This window comes from Cydia strobilella, chromosome 26, assembly GCF_947568885.1.
Source record: "Cydia strobilella chromosome 26, ilCydStro3.1, whole genome shotgun sequence".
In the NCBI taxonomy this organism is placed as follows: domain Eukaryota; kingdom Metazoa; phylum Arthropoda; class Insecta; order Lepidoptera; family Tortricidae; genus Cydia; species Cydia strobilella.
The window spans coordinates 4,195,093-4,211,294 of NC_086066.1; the positions used below are offsets into that span (position 1 = coordinate 4,195,093).

The following is a 16,202-nucleotide window of genomic DNA, read 5'->3' on the forward strand; positions in this document are numbered from 1 at the left end:
TTTTGTATTTTTAATCACCCTACAAAATTCCCAGGTTATTTTCATCCAAATCGCTACAGCCGATTACGAATATCGTAACTGAAACAGTTCGGAGTTGAGTTTGCAGATCTGCGAAATCGACGCCACACTCGCGTTCGCGGCTTCGCGCCGCGGTTCGCTCATGAGTGTGGAGGGGACTTAAGACTGGCCTGCGCTGGGCCATCGTGTAAAGGAGCCAATGTACATTACATGTTGCACAAAATACTATTAACAGTACATCTGGTGCTCTATTACGACACTGTGCTATAATGAGTAATTACGTCGAAAATTTTAAGGGCCATATGTACTGTAAAACGTTGTACGATACAAAGAGTATAATAGTATAGTATGTACGATACACGTGCGAATACTTTTATATTTTTCGCACTTGTGTCATAAATAACTATTATATACATGGAACACGGATTTAGATTTTAATAAACCGGATGGAGTACACGGGCCAAAAAGTGTGTCCACATGAGAAGTCAAAGTGGGCGGTTGCATCTCTTTCTAATTAGGGTGACCATAAGTCATATGTATGTGGGATATTAGGATAAGTTGGAATGTACAGTTTGGCCAAGATCTTTTTTCATTCATGCATAGGAAGTCAGAGAGAATGGATATAGTTTTTTTCTCCTCTGTAAAACGCTTCTCAAAACCTTACTTAATTTAGTCGTTATAAAAGCTGTTACTGATGACAGATAGACTGACAGACGGACAGCGGAGTCTTAGTGATAGGGTCCCGTTTTTACCCTTTGGGTACGGAACCCTAAAAATGGTCACTTTTTTTCATTTGTAGTCTGCCTCTTTCGCACTCATGGTATGTTCATATACGTAATGGCTTCTCTTTTGCACACTTCAGCTATTCTTTAAGCGTCATCGTAGTTAATTGCACCATTTTTTTTAATTTGCCGCCTTCGTGTACTGACGGAAATGTGTGCTCAACTTATATAGAATATTATGTATAAATGTGTCTGTAATATTTAAGGATTTTGGATTTAAATTTTGGCAATTATATAGCTCTCATTACGTGCACAAATAAATCATTTATCTATCTATCAACCAAATAATTAAACATGCCGAAATAAAGATATACTTATTTAGGTAAACTTATTTTTACATTAAGTAAGTACGTAGGTAATAAGAACTCTGTAAGGCCGATTCACATCGTGCCGACATCATAGTCACCCTAATGAGTTTGACAATGTTTTCTTGTATTTTTATCGTAAACTTTAATAGTTGAGGCTTACCTGTGAAAAGATATACCACAATCAACAAAACTTTCACTTCTGCAACCTTTCACACAATATCTTTTACCCATTTTATACTTTATTTCGCAAATAAATCTTGAGCGCCGCCATTCATGTATTTTGAAAATCTCTTTATCAAGTTGGGGATACCAATTAATATTCAAAGTTACTACAATGTCTACCATATTAAAATTAATGTAGTTTTTGTTGTGCACATGCTTGGTTAATTCAGTTAATAATATTGACATTATAACTATTTACAAATTACGTAAAAGATATCAGAACCGCACTCTGAATATAGCACTTAAATAATATAAGAAGGTATTTAATTTTAGAAGTTATTGATATAAATACTACCAAAATGGTATTTTTTTTAACATTGGCAACATGTGCGAGTGGGACACCGAGACCCACTTTTGCTATCTCATGTGGACCGTTTTCTCTAGTCTGGTACGAACACCTTTCTGGCTCGGTGATAAGGTTCGATTTAGTATGGCACAAAAAGTGACAGCTCGCTCCTGTTTAGGGTATAACTTCATGACATGGAAACGTAGTAAATAAAATATAGTTTTTCAAAGGACTGTCTCATTTCAAACATAGACAGAGAGAATCATACTATCTTTGTCTTACTTACTTACACTAGTACTAGTTTTGCAATAGTTCTGCCATAAGAGATTGTCGTCCTTTCTATACCGTCCATACTATACATCTTAACTGGCAGCACAGTCGTAAAACGTAGTGGTTATATACTCTTTGGTCGTGTCGGCACGTTCCGAAACAAATACATTTGTAAACTTGCTTCGTTTACCCACGTTTTTGCGCAAACATAATTTAACCATTACACATTATTTTTGTTCAAAATACAACTAACCACTCGTGTTGGGCATGTAATTAGTGAGATTTTTGTGTATTATTAGCAAAATTTGTCACCCCTCCCCCATTACATCTCTATTATTATTGTACCTCTATGTTCCAGCTTTTCTATGCATGACTTTGACATTGACACCAAGGCCATATAACTTACGTCAAAATCCGTCTGATAGATATCGCGTTCACGTTGGATTGTTGTTATTCTACCGATTCTAGAAAATACATAATAATATTATCTTACGCATTATAAGCTTTAATCAAGAATAATAATAATATTGAATAAGCAAAAATGTTGTTTACCAAGGTAAGTAATCACTATTTTCCATCTCATAAGACACATTAATTATAATGAAAAATAGGGTGATTACGCTAGTTGTGGCATTGAAATATACTAATATGACTTGGGAATCATGTAAAAAGTGAACTCAAAGCAAATTCATGGTTTTCTTTTGATATTTTTCATTGGAACATACCAACACCATGCTTATTTTATGTATTTGAATCATGGATCATGGAATGTGTCTGATACTTGTTTTACCTGCGTAGATTATGAATTATTAACTATTATTTATTGCTGCATATTACTGATTATAGTTTACTCATATTAGAAAAGAAAACTGTTTGTTTGTATGAGTAGGTGTAAGGAAAATGTCTATATTATCCTCTATTCCGTTCTACATGTGATTATTATCAATATTACCTTATTATTGAGAAGAGAGGCAGGTAAATTTATTTTACAACCTCTAGCCACCCATGAATCAGATGAAATTTTACTTTGTCATATAAATACTCAAAATAACTATAGCGGAATGGAAGGCAACATATCTCTCAATAAGCAAAATGTGAAATGCAAATACACATTGGACTTAGATATTAGACAGATGGTATACCAACTGAAATAAATATCAAACACAAAAAATACAAAAAAATATTTTCAATAAATAATTTCATTTGTTCCCTAGTTAGATAGAATACTATCCATAGTCAGTAAACTTAGGGTCGTTTGCACCAAACCATCTGTCACCGTTAAAGCATTCGCAAAATTTTATTTTATGGGAATTTTCATAGTTCTTTGCTGAGTGATGTTTATTAGTCTGTCAAATGTGGTTGGTGCAACCCGCCCGTATTTTTCTAATTTTACGAAGGCACTCATCATCTTCATCTTCCTCGCGTTATCCCGGCATTTTGCCATGGCTCATGGGAGCCTGGGGTCCGCTTGACAACTAATCCTAAGAATTGACTTAGGCACTAGTTTTTACGAAAGCTACTGCCATCTGCCCTTTCAACCCAGAGGGGGAACTAGGGAATTTTACGAAGACACTTTGTGTTCAAAAATTGATACAACTTATTTTTCAGTTAGAAGTACTGGTGGACTTAGGTGAGAAGCCTGATCAGAAAGTTCTGGATAAAACCATCAATGAGCTGAAGTCTCAAGATGGTGTCAAGGAGGTAAGGCTTCCTCTTTTTTGCTGTTTGCTCACTTACATCAGGCCCACATAGAATGAGCTGCCTCGCAAGGAAACAGCATTTGCATTGGGTGAGGCATTACAGCGTTTTTACATTTTCCGATACCGTCCAACATCTTTTGGAGAAAAACAGCTGCCCTATGGCATCAAGTTCTTTAATTTTTTTAAAGGATAAGATTTCTTCATTGTCAAAAGTGTGTTGTCTCCGGGGCTCTAATATTTATTTATTTATTTTTATCCAACATCTTATATTAGATTATCAGACAGACAGATAATGTGAAAACACTCTTATACAGACCAAGCTGCTTCAAGCGGTAATTTCCATGAGAGGCCACTCGTTTTGTATGAACCTGCCAATTAAAAATACAATCAGGCGGGCCTTATCCTTGTTTGCCACCGACGTGGTATAAAATAAAGATTGCAAAATTTACTTACACCTCTTTATATATATATAGAAGTAAGAAAAAACAATTTAATACTTCATGGTGTGGAAGAATCAGAGCGGAATGACACCGAATTACTGGAACTGGTTCTAAAAACCCTAAACAATGTGGCAAAAGATGGAGATATAGAGAACTTTGACAAGTGGGAAATAAGCGAAGTACGCCGGCTAGGCACAAAGAATGATAAAAAACACAGACCCATACTAGTCAAACTAACCCTAGCATGGAGAAGACTGCAAGTACTGAAGAATGGTAAAAAGCTACCAGCAAATACCTACGTCTCTGAGGACTATCCTAAGGATGTCATTCAAATAAGAAAAGAGCTGAACATAAAAAGGCAAGAAGAAATTAAAAAGGGCAATATTGCCATGATCAGATATGACAAACTCATAATAAAAGAAAAAGCAAGTCAAGACAAAACAAGCGAGAAAAGGAAACGATCCCCAACAAATTCACCATCTGATAATACTAACAAGCCCTCGGAAGAGACAACGCAGTTAGCCCCCGCAAAAATTTATAAAACAAATGCTTTCGACATTATGAACCGTTCAAGATCAAACTCCTTATCATCCTCAAGCAACCAATAGCAATTACCGCACAACAGACCCCGGAAGCAAAACAACAGCATAGAAACAACAGCTAATAAAACACAACAAAATCAACAAAATGGAAACCAAACAACAAATATAAATAAGAACAAACTCCCCAAGCCGATTGGTCATCGTGGGGATTGCGACCAAAACCCTCCCACAAATAAAACACACACGGAGCCCAAAAAGTGTTTAAATTTGAATACTACCATAAATATCGGAACATATAACGTCAGATCCCTCTCATCAAATGAGAGATACCTGCAACTCATACATGCACTAGACAACATCAATATTGATGTGCTAGGACTATCTGAAATTAAGAGAATTGGCTGCCAAATCGAAGAATATCAGGACAACATTCTGTGCTACATTGGAGAAACAAAAGGTTTACATGGCGTGGGATTTCTGATTAAGAAGGAACATAAAAACAAAATACATAATTTTACAGGTATCTCCGAAAGGGTTGCCTTGCTACAACTAAAAATAGAAGATTGTGACATCTCAATTATTCAGACATACGCCCCAACAGACACAGCACAAGAGGAAGTTGTTCAAGCATTCTATAACGACTTGGAGAAAGCACACGATCTAGCGGACGAGAACCTCATAGTAATGGGTGACTTCAACGCAAAAATTGGACAGCCTGAGAAAGAAGAAGGCCTGTGCTTTGGAAATTATGGATATGGAGAACGCAACACGAGGGGTCAACTATTAGTAGACTATGCTCTCGAACACAACCTACTAATTATCAATACACTTTTCAAGAAAAAAAAGGGAAAGCGATGGACATGGACATCTCCCAATCATAAAATCCAAAATGAGATAGATTTTATTATGACAAATAAACCGCATATGGTCCAAAACATGGAAGTTTTAAACAAAATCAACTTCTCTTCGGACCACAGACTACTTCGAGCAACATTCAATCTATGCCACAAAAGTAAAAACAGAAAAAATTATAAAAACAAGATAAGAAGCCCTAAAACTGTTGATGAAATTAAAAATTACATAGACAACCTAAAAACAAATCTTAATGGAGAACTGACCAATATGCCTGAAAGTGTACAAACATATTACAACTACTTGGAAGAGAATATATTGCGCAGTTTACAAAGTAGGGAAGAAACTAGAAGGAAACAACATACAATACTTAGCAACCATCTTATCTTATCTTATCTTATAGTTTCGGGGGCCCTTTCGGATACACTTCGACCCATAGGGATCTTTTGTGCAGTTACCCCCTAGAAAAGACCCGTCCGCTACTCAAGAGCCTTCCCCACCATCTCCATATGCCGGATGATGGACCTTATGGGTAGCTTTTTGAATTCCTTTGGTACCAGGTAGCCTGTTCCAAAGTCCTTCATTCTTTGTCTGGCGAGGGCGTGACATTCACACATAAGGTGTTCTATTGTCTCTTCCTCTTCGCCACACATACGACAATCGGTGTTGTCAGCGTGCCCCATCTTGGCCAGGATTCCCTTGACCCCGTAATGGCCAGTAAACACCCCCGTTATTATTTGGAGTTGCCGTTTGCTAAGTTTCCAAAGCTTTTTGCTCCAACCAGAGTCTACCCCTTGTATAAAGAGCTTTGAGTGCTTTAGACCCGTCAGACTGTCCCATTCTTCCTGGTGTTTGGTCTTAGTAAGGTCTTTGATAGCCGTTGTGATGGTTCCCTGTGAGAGCCCCACGAATGGTTCCGGACCTATAAGGTTGTTTGCAGATCCGGCTCTGGCAAGTTCATCTGCATTTTCATTGCCCATGAATCCCTCGTGCCCTGGGATCCACACCAGTTGCACTTTGTTTTGCCTTCCAAGCTTGTTCAGAGCTTGGATGCCATTGTATACCAGTCTAGAGTCCACTCTAGGCGCCTTAAGCGCTTTGAGTGCAGCTTGGCTGTCGCTGAGAATATAGATATTCTTCCCTTGGGTTTGCCTAACTATATTCTCATGTGCACAGGCAATTATAGCGTATGTCTCGGCTTGGAAGACAGTGGCGTAATTGCCCATGCTTATGCTACTACTAAAGTCATTTGCATAAATGCCTGCCCCAGTACCAGAATCTGTCTTGGACCCGTCTGTGTACCATATGATGTCATTTTCATCAGACATTGGTGCTTCAAGACCTTCGGTCCATTCAGCCCTTGTTGGAACTTTAACATTAAAATTCTTACGGAACACAAACTTGGGTTGCATCTTATCGCAGCCCATATTCGTAATCCTTTTCATGAAATTGTCACATTCCATTAGCAACCATACAAAAGAACTAATCAAGAAACGTGCAGAATTAATACAAACTAAAAACAAAACTAAAGAACAAAAAAAGGAACTCACAAAAATGTTTAAAAATACTAACAAAGCAATCAAAGAAGACTACAATAATTACAGGGAAGAGATAATAACAAGAAATCTACAAACGCACAGAAGTACCAAAAGAGCTTACAAGGAAATGGCTCTACACAAGAATTGGATACAAAAGTTAGAGAATGGCTCAGGCGAAACCAAATCAAGAAAGGAGATATTAGAGCATGCAACTAAGTTTTATAGAGAACTCTACAGCAAGAAAGAAAATACTCCATTACAGCAAGAACATATCAACAACAATGAGTGCAACTCAGTTAAATCAATTGACGAAGACGAAGTAAACTCTCACATAAAGAAATTGAAAAATGAAAAGAGCCCTGGCCCAGATGGACTAGCAAATGACTGCCTTAAACTAGGAGCTCCAATATTACTTAAGCACCTAGCGAGATTATTTAATATGATACTAGAATTTGAAATAGTTCCAACACAATGGTGCTCTTCTGATATAGTACTAATATACAAAAAAGGAGACCCACTAGACATTGGAAATTACAGACCCATTAGCCTACTGACAAGTGTATACAAGCTCTTCACATCGATTATACTGAAAAGAATTGCTATAAAAATCGACACCATACAACCAAGAGAACAGGCAGGCTTCCGCTCAGGCTTTAGCACCACCGATCATATACATGTAGTGGAACAACTAATCGAAAAATTTAATGAATTCAGGAAACCATTATATGTTGCTTTTGTTGACTACAGCAAAGCCTTCGACAGCATCAGCCATAACTCAATCTGGAATGCACTGAAAATGTCAGGAGTAGAAGAGAAATACATAAATATCATCAAACACATATACTCACATAGCACAAGCAGAGTTAAACTTGAAACAAGAGGAGATCATATTAAAATTGAAAGAGGAGTGAGGCAAGGCGACCCTCTGTCGCCTAAGCTTTTCATTGCCGTACTAGAAAATATTTTTAAAAACTTAAACTGGACTGGATATGGTATCAACATTGAAGGATGTCACCTAACGCATCTGCGGTTTGCAGACGACATAATCATATTTGCGGAAAATGCCAAACAACTAGAGAATATGCTATGCACACTAGAAAAAGAAAGCAATAAAGTAGGCCTACAAATGAACAGAAGCAAAACGAAGGTAATGACTAACAGCCCAAACATTCCCATCAATGTCAATGGAAACACTATTGAGTATGTAAAGAAATACATATACCTGGGCAAGCAAATTTCCTTTTCACGGACTAATAACGAGGAAGAGGTAGATAGAAGGAAGAATATTACATGGCGAAAGTTCTGGTCATTCAAAGAAATTCTGAAAGGAAAATATAGTATGAAGATAAAAAGGATAGTAATGGACACATGCCTTTTGCCCAGTTTACTATATGGATGCCAAACGTGGACTTATACTAACAAAATCAAACAAAAAATAAATACTACACAACGAGCTATGGAAAGAAGCATACTGAGAATTAACAAAATGCATAAAATTAGAAACGAAACTATAAGAAGCAAAACAAACGTAAAGGATGCGCTCACACAAGCTCTAAAGCTCAAGTGGCAATGGGCAGGACACATCTCAAGGTGTATAGATAACAGATGGACAACATTAACAACAAAATGGAAAGGACCATTACCAGCGAAGAGGAAAACTGGAAGACCTGTCAAACGGTGGACCGATGACATAGTAGAGGTTGCCGGGAAAGACTGGATGTACAATGCCAAACATAGATATTTATGGAAGAAATGGGAGGAGGCCTTTACCCAAACGGGATCCATACCCCAAGAAAGAAGAAAAAATAACAGAAACAACAACAGCATAAAAACATATTTTAACCAAATTAAAAAAAAAAAAAAAAAAAAAAACTAAATAATGGAAAAGAGTATGGAAACAAAGAGGCTATAATAATAATAATAATAATATATATATTTTTACATATTCCTAAACCACTCACTTACACATCCACTTTCAAATTTTTCCTTGTATATTGTTTCTAATTTGTCTTAATTATTAGTTACTGCCTTTACTGTTCTGAGCTATCTTCTTGCCCTGGGCTCCACGGAAGACCAGCGCTGTAGCATATACCTATATGTTAGAGCATATGCTGAGTGGTGTCCATTTGTAGCCTCTATAGCAGCATCAATATTGTAATTATTGCATGTTAGTATAAGCTACTTGTAATTTTACGTGTTAGTGTATAAGATCTACTTCTTTTTAAACTTGTATGGTGCTGTTTGTAGATTTTTACAATAAACGTTTTCTATTCTATTCTATTCAAAATTTCAAAAAAACGTAAAAAAATTATACTTTCAGGCAGTATTCAAAAACGGCGCTTTCGTGGTAGACTCAACTCTGCCAAGCTCTGTGGTGCTGGATATGGTCTCCAAAACCTCTGGGAAAAGAGCAGTCTTGCAAGGATTTGGAGGTACTTCTGCGATTTCGTATTCCCTAGAGATTCTTGTACACACTTTTGTTATAAGGGTGTGTTCCGATATATTTGGCCACTTTCGTCATCACTATCTATTTGATGCTAATTGTACAAAAACCAGTGGCGATGAAAATAAATGAAATATTACACCATTCATCATCATTTTAGCCTTCAGTCGCCCACTGCTGAGCATAGGCCTCTAGATTAAAACGAATTATGTTAACTAATTTAACCTAACCATAGAGTTAAGGTATGTATATTAGCTAACCTATACCCTGTCTGTTGTTTCTGTAAAATGTTGTACGATACACGTGCGAATAGGTAATCCGCAACTCGTGTCGATTTATCGCCACTCGTTTCGAATTTCCTCTTTTCCGCACTTGTATCGTAAATAACTATTACCTACTACGCAGACACCCAATCAGCGGTGGCTATGGTGTCGAGCGCGGACTCCAGCGTACTAGGCGTGGTGCGGCTGCAGCAGCAGCGCGGCGCGCTCGTGGCCGACGGCAGCGTGGACGGGCTGGCCCCGGGGCTGCACGGGCTGCATCTCCACGAGACCGGGGACCTCAGCCAGGTACACAGGCAACTCCGCGAATGACGGCGACACACACTTCACGCTACGTTCCACGCTCCGAAGGCGCCAGGCCGCCGACCTTTAGTATGAAAGTGTCGAAGGCGTCCGGCATCGGAGCGCACGCAGGCTTCGCCCGACATAGGGCCAGTTGCACCAACCACAATTAACAGACTGACCAACGTCAAGCAGCAGAGAACTATGAAACTTTCCATACAATAAAATTTAGCAAACGCTAAAACTGTGACAGACGGTTTGGTGCAACCGACCCTTAATCGCTGTGTGAGCGCAGAAGGCGCCCGGTATTGAATCGCGCGCAGAGCGCCCCGTTTATTCGAGCTTTGCCCGACTATAGTAGCCATGGGAATCGAAGACGCCCAATCAGGGCCGGATTTAGAGGTCTGGAGCCCCGGGGCAACAAATGAGTGGAGGCCTCCTGGCCCCAAATTATTTTTCCGAAGTCTATTGTGGGGGCCCCTCTTTTGGGCAGTAGCCCCGGTTGCCCTCCCCTAAATCCGGCCCTGCGCCCAATATTTGAGCGCGCGCCGCACGCCCTAGCTGTACGTCGGAATTAAAATACCTGTTAAATATGTGTATACATTCACTTTTGGTAAGATTAACTAATAAATTATACCGTAAAAAATTACGGATAATTATAGTTGTGTTAACAGAACTTTCGAATCCCGTTCTCTTTGCGGTCGAATAACACTTACGGTTGTCGCCAGGGTTGCGCATCGCTGGGGCCACACTACAACCCGCACGGGGCGTCTCACGGGGCCCCGGGGTCGCAGAAGGGCGCCCGCCACGCGGGGGACCTCGGCAACATTCGGGCTGACGAGCGGGGCAGGGCTACGTTCCGGATCGTCGACCATGTGTTGAACGTGAGTTTTTATACTCTTTTTTTACTAGCTTGTGCCCGCGAGTTCGCCTGCGTAGCATGATGATGATGATAAACTATCCCCATACCAAATCTGTTCAGCGGTTTAAGCGTGAAGAGGTAACAGACAGTAGACTATTTTTAGGGTTCCGTACCCAAAGGGTAAAAACGGAACCCTATTACTAAGACTCTACTGTCCGTCTGTCTGTCACCAGGCTGTATCTCGTGAACCGTGATAGCTAGACGTTGCCGCTATAACAACAAATACTAAAAAGTACGGAACCCTCGGTGGGCGAGTGCGACTCGCACTTGTCCGGTTTTTTTTGACTAACCTACTGAACTTCGATAAAAATGCATTGTTATGGTACTGTCAAGATGGTCTGATGATGAAGACCAAAAACAGTAATAGTATCTAAATCCGCCCTTGAGTCATAGCCATAAGAACATTTTCGTAAATCAATGGAACCAATGATGTACTCGTATTAGATTATTTTAAACCGGGTCACTCACGTATTATTAAGTCGACTCGACATGAGTCTCACGGGAGTTTTATAGTTAAAATGTACTCGTATATCTAAAAAAACAACCGGCAATAAAACGCACCTCACCTCCGCTGCCTTCCCGCTGTCGGATCCTGCTAAGTTTTTATGTCAAGTCTGGAGCTTAAGAGCCAAGTTTGTGCAAAGTTAGCGTGGTCAGTTAAGATTTTTAAAATGTGTTAGTAAGATAGTAAATATTAATTGCTGACATTAAAATTTTGACAGATATCGGACATTATCGGTCGCTCGATCGCCATCACGGAGCGCGCCGACGACCTCGGGCAGGGCTCCAGCCCCAGCTCCAAGATAGACGGAGACAGCGGCCCGCCGTAAGTAACTCTTAGACACAGGCTATAATTTCTCGCGATTCCACGGGCCTGCCGCACTACCAACATTATTACCATAGAGTAACTTATACTAGAGCGGTACTGTCATAGTAAATTTTGTAACCCCAGTAAATTCACTGCCATCTGTCGACACACTTTAAAACTAAAAATAAATATTTATAAAAATACGATAAAATGTATTTAAATATGGATAAATGATTTTATTTATTTTCATTAATTATTTATATGATTTTGACCCATGTTCTTTCACTGCTATGCGTTAAAATTATAAATAACAAACGAAACCGTCAACGCCCTCTATACGAGTGTAGGCCAAAACTAGTGGCGCCCTCTGATCGAGAATCAAATTTTCGTGATTTTCGAGGCACGTTTTTTCCTTAGACTGTATCCATCTATTACGGAGTTATATCTATCTTTGTTATTACCAAGACTGTGGCAGGTATATATTTTCAATTATTAAATCGAGTTCAAGTCTCACCCGAGGCTGGGAATAGGGAATATTACGCGAAACTCTGCGTAGGGGGCGCCACTACCACAATCTGAGGGTCTGTCGCGATACAAGAAATCTCTGTCACTCTTGCATATTCGAGCGATAAAGAGGCAGATAGCGAAATTTCGGATTCGCGTCTCCCGGTAGGTCCTCTGTAAGCAAACCGCCTTGGTGCATCAATGTCATATTTTATTATCTCTGAAAACTTGTCAAAAACCTGTTAAAGGTACAGTATGTACAAGTTACTCTATGGTTTACTAAAAAGGCTAGTGCTGCACTCTGGTGGCAGAACATTGCAGTAATATCCCCTATTATTATAATAGCGTTTGGCAACATTTAAAAAAAAGTTATTTTCCCTGAAATATTAATAATTAACATTTAATTTAACTAAAAAATTATGTAAATGAAATATTTAAGTATATAGACTGTTGATAAGGTCATGGTTATCCTTTTAAAGAGCGAGATTACGAGGTATTGAAGGTAAAATGGTTTACTGCAGTGTTCTGCCGCCAGAGTGCAGCACTAACACTTATCGCAAATCATAGATACTGTGCCTTAAACAGTTTTTTGACAAGTTTTCACAGATAATTTGTTTCGAATAAATATTACATTGATGGATCAAGGCGGTTTGTATACCTATACAGAGAGCCTGCCGCGAAACCCGAAATGTCGTTATCTGCCACTCTATCGCACGGATATGCAAGAGTAATAGAGAGGCAGATAACGAAATTTTGATTTTCGTGTTTCACGCTAGGCCCTTTGTTTGTGCTAGTGGCGCCCCCTACACACAGTTTTGCGTAATATTACCTATTGTTAAAACGCCTAATTTAGCAGACGATTTTGCAACATAATTCTATTTTCAGTACATATGTATTTTATTTACGTGCCTATGTGGAGAGTTAAAGAGCCAAATGAACTGTAAAACGTTGTACCATAGAGTAACTTATACTAGAGCGGTACTGTCATAGTAAATTTTGTAACCCCAGTAAATTCACTGCCATCTGTCGACACACTTTAAAACTAAAAAATGAAGATTTATAAAAATGCGATAAAGTGTATTTAAATATGGATAAATGATTTTTTTTATTTGCATTAATTATTTTTATGATTTTGACCCATGTTCTTTCACTGATATGCGTTAAAATTGTTAAATAACAAACGAAACCGTCAACGCCATCTATACGACAGTAGGCCAAAGCTAGTAGCGCCCTCTGAACGAGAATCAAATTTTCTTGATTTTCGAGGCACGTTTTTTCCTTAGACTGTATCCATCTATTACGGAGTTATATCTATCTTTGGTTGTACGATACACGTGCGAAAAGGTAATTCGCAACTCGTGTCCATTTAAAACACTCGTCGGTCGTGTTTTAATTTATCAGAACTCGTGAATTTCCTATTTTTCGCACTTGTATCGTAAATAACTATTATATTTCTGAATCCACAGAATAGCGTGTGGCATCATAGCGCGCTCTGCCGGCGTGTTCGAGAACCCCAAACGCATATGCGCGTGCGACGGCGTCGTTGTGTGGGACGAGCGCGACCGCCCGCTCGCCGGCAAGGGCCGCCGCTGCTGCCAGAAGGTACAGATACAAAATCGGTTTTCCTGTGTGTTCATTCATTCATTTATTCATCAGTCATCCATCCATTCATTCATCTATACATTCGTTCATCTTTCATACCTCCATTATTTATACAATCAACATTCACTCATTCGTCCATCATTCATTCTATATTGACTTGTTTATCCATCATTCATTTACTCTTTTTAGACTATACAACAAAAATGTACAAAAATAGCGGCATCATAGCTAGCATAGAACCCCAACCGCACATGCGCGTGCGACGGCGTCGTCGGACGAGCTTTAACCTTTTCGACGCCGAAGTGTCGAAACTGAAATTGAACTTTATGCACATGCACGTAGGTCTATGTTGCTTTGTGGTCTTTGACCGATTAATCCGTCTTTGGCGTTGGACCTGCGGTGCCGATATATCTGTCATTGGGGTCCAAAAGGTTAACTGACCGAGCGAGCGCGAGCGAAGGGACTCCAAATTCCCGACTACACTCAACATTCCACGCTAGTATCCCTTCGCTAATCTCAGTCACTACGCTCTCTCGACGAAATACTGAATTTTGTCTACTATCAATACATATAATATACTTACAATAAGTTTGAGAGTCTCTGCGTGATCGCATCAGAAATGAGGCCATCCGCAGTAGAACCAAACTAACCGATATAGCCCTCCGAATCGCTAAACTTAAGCGCTTAAGCGGCAGTGGGCGGGGCACATTGCACGTAGAACCGATGGCCGTTGGGGCGGAAAGGTTCTCGAGTGGCGACCACGTACCGGAAGCGCAGCGTGGGTAGACCCCCCCTACAAGGTGGACTGATGACCTGGTAAAGGTCGCGGGAGTCCGCTGGATGCGGGTGGCGCAAGACCGGTCATTGTGGCACTCTTTGTGGGAGGCCTATTTCCAGCTGTGGACGTCCTCTGGCTGATATGATGATGACTTACGTAAGTATTACGTAAAAGGAGTAAGGTTTGTTTTAATTCCAGGATAAGGAGAATGATAACAAGGAACAGAAGCCGTGCTGCAAAGTTTAACTTCTGAAGCTAAATTTAAAAGCTGCTCAAAAATATTCGTTTCGGAAAAACTACCAATGAACTTTGAACTTTTGAATGTTGTTTTAATTATAAATATGGAGGGGTTTACGTCTCGTTAAAAGTAAGGAATAAAATCCTTTCCCCCTTAAGAAACTGAAATTAGGGTTATTTAGCTACATAAGACGACAGTGTCACACATTGGGAGAAAAGTTAACTACGTCGAGGATTGCATAGAATAAAAAATCCTACGATAATAATGGAAAAAACGAAATGAAACTCATGTCATTTATTTACAAATAAACTTACTTAGTTACAAATATTTACAGATATTGTGAAATATCCATACAAAACATAACTGTAAACTTGCTTTAAATTAAAATAAATCCTATTACATAGTTAAATAAAACAAAAAAAAAATGTTACATTATAACTATTTTAAGTGTAAAATAGTTCTTTTAAACCTTTGGCAAGCTTTTATGTCGTCCTAAAGTGATCATTAAGTTCGAAAGACACCAACAACTACCTATAGTAGGCAAAGAAATAAAACTTAGTAAAGTTGTTGGCGTATGACTGAGATATTTGCTTTGTATAATGTTGCGTTACATACAAAACGTTCCAATGGTGAGAACCCGTTATATGCATTTTTTTTTAAACTTTTGTTATGATAATTGTGTTAATTTTATTTTTAATACAGTTGCTCAAAAAGTGGTACTTTTTGTGGCTGCGTAGCGTGCGAGAAGCTCAATTTCTCGAACTAGTGCTTTTTACTTTTTAGTTCCAAACTATAGTTTCGAAACGCAGTTTTTATGTAATTTAGCTTGAGCAGGTACTGGGGCCTCACTCGTTACTCCTCGGTGTCGTTGAGCAACCCGCGCCGGGCCCGCGGCGGCCGCGGCCGGGGCGCGCACGAGTATGAAGGTATCGCGGGCTGCGGCAGCTCAACTATCAAGGGCTGTATACGTACTTTTGGTTTTGGTTTGGTTTGGTGGTATGATTCTACTAATGATATATTAATTTATTATTTTTTCGCAATTGTATTAAAAACGTCGTTTACAACACGTGTGAAATGTCTTTTCACACTAGTTGTAAAATGTACTATTTTAAGTTCGGTTGAAAAAGGATACAATTAGGTTTTATTATTTAATTTATATTATGGGATTTGTTACTGTTTGTAAAAAATACAATAAATTGTTGAACATACATTATTTGTTTAATTTGCTAAGTCACATTCACTCATTCATTCAATACTGTTCTTATCATAGACCTAGCATTACATAGACGCGGCCTACCGCGTGCGCCCGTAAGGGATAGACATAGATGACGTCATAAACGTGGGGATACCATATTGGTAAAAATTACCCCAATATTTGATATCACG

The 16,202-nt window shown here is 39.0% G+C and overlaps 1 protein-coding gene across 1 annotated transcript; it reads left to right on the forward strand.

Moving 5' to 3' along the window:
* The first annotated feature begins 2,306 nt into the window (after positions 1 to 2,306).
* LOC134753336 (copper chaperone for superoxide dismutase) lies at positions 2,307 to 16,024 on the forward strand. The gene is made up of 8 exons (XM_063689200.1): positions 2,307 to 2,442; positions 3,495 to 3,587; positions 9,279 to 9,390; positions 9,807 to 9,970; positions 10,693 to 10,848; positions 11,609 to 11,712; positions 13,665 to 13,800; positions 14,777 to 16,024. The coding sequence occupies exons 1-8, from the start codon at positions 2,428 to 2,430 to the stop codon at positions 14,822 to 14,824; spliced, it is 828 nt and encodes a 275-aa protein (XP_063545270.1). The 5' UTR covers positions 2,307 to 2,427; the 3' UTR covers positions 14,825 to 16,024.
* The last annotated feature ends 178 nt before the right edge of the window (positions 16,025 to 16,202 follow it).

Coding starts and splice junctions, on each gene's coding strand:
- LOC134753336 (XM_063689200.1), top strand. Junction 9,391..9,806: donor AGTCTTGCAAGGATTTGGAG/GTACTTCTGCGA, acceptor CCTACTACGCAG/ACACCCAATCAGCGGTGGCT. Junction 10,849..11,608: donor TCGTCGACCATGTGTTGAAC/GTGAGTTTTTAT, acceptor AAATTTTGACAG/ATATCGGACATTATCGGTCG.